The sequence below is a fragment of the Limulus polyphemus genome, unplaced genomic scaffold (assembly GCF_000517525.1).
Source record: "Limulus polyphemus unplaced genomic scaffold, Limulus_polyphemus-2.1.2 Scaffold2750, whole genome shotgun sequence".
NCBI classification, from domain to species: Eukaryota; Metazoa; Arthropoda; class Merostomata; order Xiphosura; family Limulidae; genus Limulus; species Limulus polyphemus.
The window spans coordinates 53,185-64,980 of NW_013668360.1; the positions used below are offsets into that span (position 1 = coordinate 53,185).

The 11,796-nt window shown below is 33.3% G+C and overlaps 1 protein-coding gene across 1 annotated transcript in view; it reads right to left on the minus strand.

Moving 5' to 3' along the window:
* LOC106467810 (homeobox protein slou-like) overlaps positions 1–6,825 on the minus strand; it is a 15,432-nt gene extending 8,607 nt beyond the window's left edge. The window contains exon 1 of the mRNA XM_022396008.1: positions 6,394–6,825. Within this exon, the coding sequence (XP_022251716.1) occupies positions 6,394–6,820 (427 nt within the window). The 5' untranslated portion in view covers positions 6,821–6,825. The remainder of the gene's footprint in view (positions 1–6,393) is intronic.
* Between the last annotated feature and the right edge of the window lie 4,971 nt (positions 6,826–11,796).

The following is an 11,796-nucleotide window of genomic DNA, read 5'->3' on the forward strand; positions in this document are numbered from 1 at the left end:
TCAACATTAATAGCTCAGATAGTAAAGAAAAACGGAAAGTGGGTGGTTAACATTAATAGCTCAGATAGTAAAGAAAAACGGAAACTGAGTGGTTAACATTCATAGCTCAGGTAAAAAAGAAAAACGGAGACTGATTGATTAGCACTACAGTTCAGCTAGTGCAAACAACAGATGATTTGATTGTTAATATCATACCTCAACTTATCAAGATATCTTAACATAACAGCACTAATAAGTAAACAGGAAAATGATAGCTTAATCTATTAATCTAACTAGCAAAGCTGTCCGGCAACATTATACAGTTAATATCTGAACATATCAATAGCTTACTTCATACAAATAACATTTTAAAATTATTTTTGTTGCCATAGCTCCAGCTCAACTATCTATTTCAGGTATGGAACTGGTGCAGAGACAAAAATCCGAAATCCTATTTTTCCACACACTGATTTGAAATATCTGATGAACAAGTTACAAGTAAAACGATTAGAAACAGGTTAAAAGTGATTTCTATCCCATTTGGTAAGCCTTACTAATCATAAGTGTACATAGTAATTGGGTAGTATTTTATGGATCCTCTTTCACTCCCTAAATTGCGATGTCTATGATTGGATAAAGTTTATATCACTGTATCTGAAGTAAGAAAACACACTTTACAACGTAACAAATCTCTCATTGTTTTTATGGGCATGTATAACGAAATATTGAACACTTAAACTGTTTATCTGGCTACTTTCAAGATCAACATTTAAACACAAATACCACAGTATTATTGCTATTCGTAAAATAACAGACTGTTTGATTATCCTTTCTGATTCCCAAAAGTATTCTAAGGAAAGTATTTAGAGAAAAATGATAACAAGTTGTTAGCGAATTTCTTAGTTATATTAGCTGATAAGAAAATATATTTATTTGTGTGAGCAGATTGTTCGTCAGCGAAAACATGATCAAGGTGATTGTTAACGTTTATGCCAAAGGGATATTCATGTCACCCACTCTTTGTTAAAACTGTACTGCTGTTTATGGTAAATTTGAATTTCCAACATCTACTGCGCATGTTTTATTCAAATATATAAGGGAAAGTTCTTACACACACACTTGTACAGTACTATTGAAACGTTCTCATTTCATTAAAAAGGGATTAAACAATCATACTTATTAGAAAGCACAGTTGGTATGTAAGAATTATGAGTTTCCATCATGACCTGTAAAAACAAACAAAAACAGATAGGACAAGCCAAGTGACAATGAGATGTGCTTCGGTGTAAGGGAACTTATCCTGGTGATAAACTTCTGTTGAATGCGTGATGAAATTATTTGAGTCATCATAATTTCAAGTATGCTCTCTACGTAAAGTCAAGCTGAATGTTTTTAATTATTTAATTATTAAAGTCATGGTGTTCATGATTAAGAATGATGCCTTTTAAAAATGTTTTTGTTATATGTAAAATCCATAAAAGATAATGTTACAACTAGAGATAAATTAATTAGAGACATCTGAAATAGTAATAAATAATAAAAACAAGTAAATATAATATGTTAAAAGCGAAAGCTGTAATGCAAATACATAAAAATTTTGCTATACAAATAGACAGTGGTTGCTTGATGAAACTGTTATAAACAGCACTTGCTAATATAACACAAGAGCTATGAGCATTTAACCCTAGGAAATCTTGGAAGTTTCTACACTTGAATGGATGAATTGCGGTCGTACTCTCTACTTTTAACAAAAACAACCCATTTTTCTGGATTCTGTTTAAATACTACCTTTTGCTAATCCCAAATGTCAACTCATTGAACTTATTGACGAAGGTTCCTTTTCGAAATCATCAAAAAGTAATAAGTCAATTAAATAATTTAATATGACTAATATCTCTAACAAAACTCTAACTTTTTGTTGTTGTTGTCTGACGAACGTCTTAACAACACTATATTATCAGATTGATTCAACAGAATTTGAATTGATTGATTAGCCATCATGTTTCGAAATAAATGTCAACTTTGTAGATCTTTAAGCCAAAATATGTTCATTATTCTCCAATTTCTTTCAGGCAGCATTTTTGTTACAGTTGAACTCAGAATAAAAGATTAGATAGTCGTTCTATTCCTAATGTTCAAACTTTTATGTTCAAGTCTGTTCAATTATCAATAACCGTTTTTATACACCCCCTCATGATATAGCTGCATAATAAAAATTAATAGCAAGACATAATTCAGGCACAAGTGCACAAATATTCTTTGTAAATGTAGGCTTTTGTTAAACTAGATGTTCCAAATAAAATTCATATATTTGCTGAATTAAATATTCTTTCTTACATCTTCAAACTGTGAAAGTATGTGAACAAACTATTTCTACGCAATAGCATTCAGTATTGCTCATTAGCAGGTATAATGGCTTACTCTTTCTATGCTTGTACTGAGCATATTTCTTTCTTCTTTGTTGTTTTGTGATGAATATTCAAGTTTAGATGTGTTCTTTATAAAAATGTTTTATATATGTGCCACCTTTTATGCTATAATTTACATACTGAAATTTTATAGAAAATACAACTGAGATTATATTACATAAGGCGTTAAAAATATATTGCTTGTCTGAAAGTTAGAAGATAGATTAAGTATAGCTTTAATGCCTACAGATAAAAAATTTGGAATTTGATTATATAGGTAAGTTTTTTTCTATACATGAAAATTCCCCAATTTCTTAGAGGCTTAAATTGAAACTTGGTGATTACATGAAGATACCATAATTTGCTAGAAGTTTGGAGGTAGATTAAGTGAGGTGTTCATTTCTTGGACGTCTGAAGATAGATTTGGAAAGGTTTTGATACGTAAAGATACACTAATTTCCTACAGATCTAAAGATAGATTATGTAAGGGATTAATGCATGAAAATACAATAATTTCCTAGAAGTTTGAAGAAAGGGAAATGAAGTAAGAATATATTAAATTAAAATACATTAATTTTCTTGATACGTTAAAATGAACTGATAAAATTTTGGAGGTGTAATAGATACGTTTGTTTCCAATATTTATGCAAGTTTATACGCATGGGCTATCTGCTCTAGCTATCCGTAATTTTGAACAGATACACCAGGGAAGGCTGCTTTTTATATCTGTATCTATTTTTTTCACCTAGTAGGTGTCGGGCTGCGAATCTGGAGGTCTGCGTCTCTTCACCACAAAAACAAACAATGCATTTCGATACTTGGGACCGTGAGTACGTTGTATGAACGATGGTCAGATCTATACTATTATATCAGAGTAACCCAAGGTCTGGCGATTACTTGGCACTAAAATGGACCAGTTCTGTAACACGTCAGCATCATTAGCATATGACATTTAATTTAGACCCCAAGATCATATAATTAAACTGCTGAAGGTTTCTTGTTTGTAAAATGTGTAAATATAGACTTAAAATTTAAGATAAATATAAATCATGTCCTGTTACCTGTGTTCAGGCACCAATGAAACTATATGAATAGTGCCAGACCAGCAAGGCTCTAAAAAACATGAAAATGTCGTATATACTGCATAGTAAGACATCAGTACATACCAACCATAAACTGACACACATGGCTTTATCAGAAACACCGTACTGATGAAATATTTCTTCCTTTACCAGGAAGTTTAACACGAACCGTTTATTCAATTTTTTTGTGTCATATCTAACTATTATAGGGTGAAGAAATGATAAACGGAAAATTGGAAAATAAACAAATCATGTCGCAGGCTTAATACCTTTTGTTTCCTAGTTTCATATATGAAATTTTAAAATTCACTTGATGTTGTCTATATCCGAGAATGCAGAGTGTATAACGACGGTGTCTGGCAATTTAAAGGGTAATATGAAGTTTTAGAGGTGAAATTATAATGTTTTCAAGTACTCTGAATAAAGTAATTTCAAATGCTTTCGCAGTATTAACGCATTTTGCTCGTTCAAACTTACGCGTGTATACTGTACGAGTCAGAATACATGAACAGAATACACCAGCCCTTAAGTTTGTTTACGTATATATATATATATCTGTTGAACACGCTTGAAAGGAAAACAAAGAGCTGTATGGGAATTTAGGTGAATACTTAAGGGTTTGTGGAAACCTAACAGAACTGTGCGATAGGGTTAAACATTATCTAATATATAAAGCTAAGTTTGTGTCTGTTTGTTCGCACCTTTCAGTCATCTGTTCCTTATGCGTTTCTACATTTCTTGATCAGTCAGCACCCAACTTGACACGGTGGTACAGGATGACACGAGGAAGGTTAGGAGGGGAAGTGGTGTGGGTAGACCCCCCAGCTAATTTCGGAAGAAACTTACTAAATCAGCACAACTTGACACAGTAATGCAGGATGACATGAGGGGATTGGACCCCCCCCCCCAATATAATTCATATTGATAGAATTCTCGAAAACAGTATGTCTTTCTTTTCAATATTGGTACCTTTATGTTTTTTATTGGACCTTTAATGTTTATTATGTTAAGAAAAAAATAGAAGCACAATTTCCTTTCCTTTGTTTTTACAAACGAGTTTTTATTTCACTTGTCTAACGGACGGGTATTCCAGCTAGTATAGTAGTATGTGTGTGTGTGTGTAGTGAAAATTCACATTTCTATAGCTTTTCCTTGCTTATTTCTTCGGAGGAGGAGGACACTTATAAAAACCCTTCTCTGTTATCCAACCTTCAAAATTCCGCTAAAAAATAAATTTCTATACAAGCAATTTCTCTACAGTCACGTCCGCAAGTACGTTCTAACCATAGTATGTATTAAGCTAACTATATACCAAACACAGGGATATACTTTAATAACAGTTATGCTAAAAGTATTAAATACCACTCTTCCCGCCTTAAACACTAATTACATAGACTTAAATGCACATGTTATATGTATAGTGAAACAGAGCGTGAATGTCATTCACTTATAATATATAAGGTAGAGATAATTAAACAGTTCTGTTCTGTTCATGATCCAAAATACATGGCTTTTATCATAATCAGAATATGATATATAATCTTAAAGATATCATATCAACTTAATTTACCTCGTATCAACCATAATATATGAAGAAAGTACAACACACGATGTTAAGTACTAAGCATATTATTGCATACTCTTCTTTAGTTTACCACAAAAGTTCATATAATAATGACACATGAGATGCAGTTCCGGAACAACATACTATGATAAACTTAACACATTAAATACAGTACATAAAACACGTATAGAAAATAACAAACTTAAGATGATAAATACAGTACATAAACAATTACATAATATTACAAACTTAACAAATAAGACACATATAGAAAACAACAAACTTAAGACGTTAAATACAATACATAAAACACGTATGGAAAATAACAAACTTAAGATGACAAATACAGTACATAAACAATTACATAATATTACAAACTTAACAAATAAGACACATATAGAAAACAACAAACTTAAGACGTTAAATACAATACATAAACAACTACCGTATTTTTCTGTGTATAAGACGCACTTTTTTACCCCAAAATTTGATGTCAAAATTTGCTTGCGTCCTATACACCGAAGGTATGAATAATATATATATATAGATACGATATACACAAGCCATATGTAAATATATTTAAATAGGCATGCATGGTTTAGTTCAATTGAATGTGTTATTTATAACAATAGTAGTTTTTTTTCTTTTAAATCATAACTATTTATAAATCTCCCTAAATAATAAAAAAATAAATTACACTGAAAGCAATGAAGATTTTGTAGGTTTTGAACCAAACTAAATAACAGTAAACCTTTTTTTGATTTACGGTATTTTCTTATTTTGATGTTTTGAGCTATTTTGTGTTTAGAACAATATATATATATATATACTCATTTTTAAAGTATCAAATTGAATTTTAGTTCAATAAAAATCTTTCAACTGCGACTGTAGCCTTTTTTCCTCCAAAACTATGTCTTCAAAATAAGAGTGCGTCTTATATTTCGAAAAATACGGTACATAATACTAGAAACTTAACACATTAAATACAGTACATAAGAAACATGTAGAATATAACAAACTTAAGGTGTTAAATACAGTACATAAACAACTACATAATAAACCTAACAAATTAAGTGCAGCACATAAGAAATACACAGAACATTACAATTACGTGATTTTACAAACTTAACACACCAAATACAGCAATGTACACAATTTATCAGAGGTAACACATTAAGTAGAGTACGTAAACAAAACATAAACTCAACGCATAACAAAGTACACAATATACATTTCATACATTAAGAGTAGTACAAAACAACGTATTTACATACATTTAACAAGTTAAGTACAGTGCCTGAATAAAGAACAGTTTACAGTAAGTGTATAACCAGAAAACATCATAATCACGCTACTTTACCGTCTGCTGGACAATCGTCATCTTCATGATCCAGCTCCGAATCTGTGTGCGTGGTGAAAAACCAAGGAGAGTGAGAGCGTGCTGACCCTCTAAACTTGGTGGGATCCAATATATCATCCACCGAGAAAGGCGTCATATCATTTGGGGTACGCGGCTGCGGCCTGATTCGCTTGACCTCGGGCAATTCTTGAACTGATGAACTCCGGGATGAATCCCCTTTATGTGTGAGAGGACCAGCGCTATCGGAATTTGCTGGTTTCTGTTGACGAATTTTTAGAGTTAAGTCCGTGGGACTATTTAGGTCCATATTTTCTGAAAATGGCACTGTTTGTTCTTGCTGCAGCGATCGACCAGTTATCTGGCTAAAACCGATTCGTACGTGCGGACATGCTAGCGTCATGTGGTCAGTGTCTTGACCTGTCTGCATCTGGTTCTTAAGCTATGAGTATCAAACACGCGTACCGTAATGATCGGTCTGATAGCATCGAGAACCTGAACTAGTGGAGCTTGAAGTCTGCCTGTAGACAGCCCAACCTCTCGCTGATTGGCTGCTCGTTGATCTTTCTTGAATATTGACGTCACTAGGTTATTTTGAGGCGGGAAACTACTCGCACACTTCCACAACGACGCTTAGATCACAGTAATTGGATGACAAATTAATTGATGATTGTAACGTTTCGCGTCACTGTTATTAATTTGAGCGATTAACGCTTTCCAAACAACCAGCTGTACAGAAAACACTGATTTCTACCCCATCGACCGGTTATTCTCCAAACTTGTAACTACCAGACAAGTGTACGTTTTATTATTTGTTGTGCAATAATGTACACAGTGGATGTTTTCATTGAAAAGAATCGAAACTTGATCAAATCTATTAATGAGCTGTAAATTCATGAAACTTTACTATGCAACCACAGAAGAAAATGTGACTTGCAACAGTATACTTCTCAAGAATATTCCACATCTAAAAAACACACTACTTTTAAATATCTCATCGGCAGCAACATGTTGTTTAACGATGTTTCACACGTAGTAATTTATTGTCTTGTAAGACACGTGGAATGAATAAAAAGTAAGTAGAATCAACAAACAAGAAACCAAGTTGTTTGCGAGGTTAAGGAACGAAGAAAGTATATTTTCCGAAAGTTTTTGAGGCGTTGAGGTTCTTTGTCGCTTGCATTGATATTTCACATGTATAGTAGTACATTATCTAAGGATTTACCACCTTTAGTATCATAATACTTAAGGATATCAAGCTGCTGTAGCTATTTGTTGTTTAAGATTCTCTGAAAGTTGTGCTTTAAATGATCCACTATGCACGATTATTTTTCAAAAAAGAATGGACTATAAAAATAATTAGTCGATGTAGTTCTGATCATCTTTATCTTCTGCAGTTAGTATAAATATTTTTGCCAGTTTTAAAACTGAAAAACCTGTTTTAAAAATAGAAAGGGGTTTTACTTAAAACTTAATTCCTGCGAATAATTAAGGTTACGAAGCGTTCCAATAAAATTAGGATCGTCCTGGGTTTTAGCCCTATTTTTTGTCCCGATCAGAAACAGTCCAAATAATTAAATTTTCCCACTTTCTCTGTATCTCACTGTGAGTTTGATATATATACGGTTTGTCATTATACACGGCTCTTTTAAATTTTGCTTGAAGAATCATTTGAGAAAGCCAAATCATATGACACAGTGTTTTCTCCCTTTTTTACTACGTTTTCTTAACCTAACCTGTCATTTGACATCCGCAAGAATTGAGATTTGAAGACGTGCCCAGCCACGAATAGAAAACGAAGGAGTTAGATTTTTTGAGTAGGCTCAAAACATCGCGTTTTTACAATTTTGTTTATGATTGCTTATAACAAGTTTTGTTTGTCTGTGGTTTTAAAATGCGATGCACTGAACACCATAATATTTATCAGTGGTAAAAAGTGTGTTATTGTAATTTAAAATATTTCATAACTGTTACAGTGTCAAAAAAAAAGTCCCAGTTTTTCACTCTGGATATCTGGTAACCAAAGAAAAATCTATTGTCACTATCGGAAAACAAAACGGAAACATAACACTATAATTGCAGACTGTCTTTGCCTTAAGTTCACATACACTTTGTATAATGCATATACTTTAAAATATGCATGTGAAATCAGAGAAAAAAATGTTTTTTTTCATCACTAAAAATAGCCAATTACTGAATAGCAGGCAATATTCTAACAAAATCACAGGAATAAGAATAACTTTAAAATTTGAAAATAGTTGAATAAGAAAAGTCTGTTAAAAATAAAAATTTTAAAACCATTTCATTAACAATTTTTTTTTAAAGTTTAGAAAGGAGACTGTTTTTCTTCGAGATGAGCACGACAAAGTTGCTTCTGAAAACGTGAGTGTCGGCTGTTATTAGATGGATAATGTTACGAAGAAAGAAGAGACAAGGCCGTCTAAAGCCTTGAAGGCGTTTTCCGATACCACATCGCTTCCATTCGATTATATCAGTAAGGCTCTTCTCTCCTTCCATCCATTCGTGCACCTGTTTCAGTTCTATACAGTTCTAGTTTGTTCCACATGATCAGACTGTCTACCGCAGGCTGTTATTCTAAGTAAAATTAAGTCATTAAATTCGCTGCCAGTCGGTCCTTCCTTACACGCTGCCCTCATCATCGTATTTCCGAGAGAACAGAGACGGCTTTAGAAGAAGCTCGGCCTATACATAACAGGGTCGGTCTTATCTCGGATGGTCGCTGCTGTTGTCGATTTCATATGATTGTACTAAACCAGCCTCTATTGAAAGGAGCTTAGCCGGCGGGCACACTGGAGCACGTGGTGATTATGTCATCAGGTTCTCATAGGAAGATGAAAAGAAGCTCACAGAAAATAGCCGATGCTTATCGTCGTTCACAGCGTAGTTTCTTCACAATCGGCACCGAGAGTTAAACGTAGACATCATACTTAAATTAATTAGCATTCGTGTGTTTGTGGAATAACTTTGAACCCGTACAAGCGTTCAGTAGATAGTAAAACCTATACCACAAACATCTACGAACTGCAGTCTTGAGCAATGCCAGCCTCCTTGGATCTGTAATATAGATTATTATCAAAGGATCTTTACATGTTTTTAAATGGCTTGATATAGTTTTTCTTTTCGTTTTGAAAGTACACTTTGATGTTGTTCAATTTCTCACTTTACTGCTAGCGTTAGCTGAAGCTACATATCTTCAAACCCTCTAAACAAAAGTAAAGATATATGTATATTTAAAAAATGTGTCAATATTATTCCCACTTGACATGTTTAGTAGCAATATGGTCACTTATACGAATATTTTTATTACTATATACTAAGAGATAGTGGTGCTCACCAGGATTCGATCCTCGACCCTCTTGTTGGGGAGGCTGGCATACTATCTATTCTTCTGGAGTCACCCTCCCTTAAGATTTCAATTAAATATTTGAATATTTTCAAGATGGGTCCCAAGGTTTTGCTGATTTTTATGTATAGGATGGCTGGTTGCCTTCTCAGTTAGGTGGATTTTCAAATATTTTGTTCTGTCTTTTTTTGTGCATGTGATTCACATCCCATTATTTTAGTATTATTTCAATTAATTGTATGTGGTATTATTATATGAAATGATAGGTTAATGAAGATAGATCAGTTCTATTATTATTTGGAATTCTGGTCTTTATTGATAATTTTGTTATCCCAGTGCATTAGAGTCCACTTCACAAACATAAATTGTGTTTTTACTCCCACTGGGATTTTAGGTGTTTTGGTGTGTGGTAACTGCGATCGTACTGTGTTATGGCCTCTCAATACTGTTCTAACTTTACGCTGTTTAGACGTCCTGTGACTGTTTTCAGAGATACGTTGGGAGAATAAGGATTTAATATATTTTCTGCCTATTCTTGATGTCTATTCATGCTTTTATTTCATTCTTCATCAAATGTTCAGGGTATCCATTAACAGGCAGGGTTGTAGTGATGTTTTTTTCTTAGCGTCTGTTATTATAAACTTTGTTAGTTCTGAATACTAAGTAGATTATGAGGCCAGTTTTTACATGGTTGGGTTTTGATTTATAGTATTAACCAGCTAATATCTATGGGATTACTGTAAATCTCTGTGATATATGAGGTAGGTGTCTTAGTAGCCATGACACTAGGAATGACTTTGTTATCTTATTATATTTAAATAGTGAATTCTATTGCTAGGTGTTCTCTGTTTAGATGACTCATGAATGCTGAAATCTTGTCTGTAGTGAATGTCCATATTACAAATCTACCGAAGTCCAATCCAAGGCCATACAGCAGCTCGTTTTAGGGCGTTGTCTTCAATGAGTCCCATGTACAGGCTTTTGGGTACAGATTGTGGAGTAAGCCTTTGACTGGACCCTCTACTTATTAGTAATGTTTTCCTTCATGTTGGAAGTACAATGTGTTGACATAAAAAGTTGTGAATTCTATTATCCTGCAGATTATCAGTTTGATTCGTTCTCTGAACTGTTGGAGGAATATTTCTAGTATCTCAAGGTTCCGTGTTTTTACTGAATAAGGGATACATCGAAACTAATATTTGTGTCTTGCGGGTATTTCTTGGTGTTTTTTTATATAACCTTCACAGAGTGGGCTAAATTTTTAACACGTGAGAATGTTTAAGTAGTTAATGGTGATATTATATCTACAAGATATTTAGGTAGTTTATATCTTTTTCAATGTGCACTTATACTGTTACAAGTTAGTGTTTCAGAATAATCTTAACTTTATATGTTTTCTTTGATAGCATTTTAAATACAAATTTATACAGATAGCATCTAACTCCTCATTACTATCTTAATGTTTCTTTCACATGTCTTTCAGTACACACTTATACTTCAAACATTGTTCATATTCCTTTTGTCTGTGGGACCTGACATTTCACCACCACCCACTCACCCACTACGTACATATGACGGTAAAAACAAGTCCACTATCAGCAAATATTAGGTCGTCATGAAATTAATGTCGCTTTTTTTAGATGAAAAAACCCGAACAACTTATATATCAATACAGAACATTTATTAAATGAAATAGTCTTCATTCTTATCGATTATGCTTTTCCATCTTACAATCAGGTTGTTAATGCCCTGATTCAAGAAATCACTTGGCTTTGAAGTAATAAACATGTCGATATCCTCTTTAACACCTTCCACATTTGCATACGTTTTCCCATTAAGATGGTGTTGCAGCGAACGAAAAAGATGGTACTCTGATGGTGCCTTATCTGGAAAATATGGTGGGTGGGGGAGAACTTCCGAACCCAACTCCATAATCTTGTGTTGCGTCAAACGTGCCACATGTGGACGTGCATTGTCGTGGAGAAGAAGAACATCTTTCCTATTGACGAGTGAATGGCGTTTCTGATAAAGGGCTTGATTTA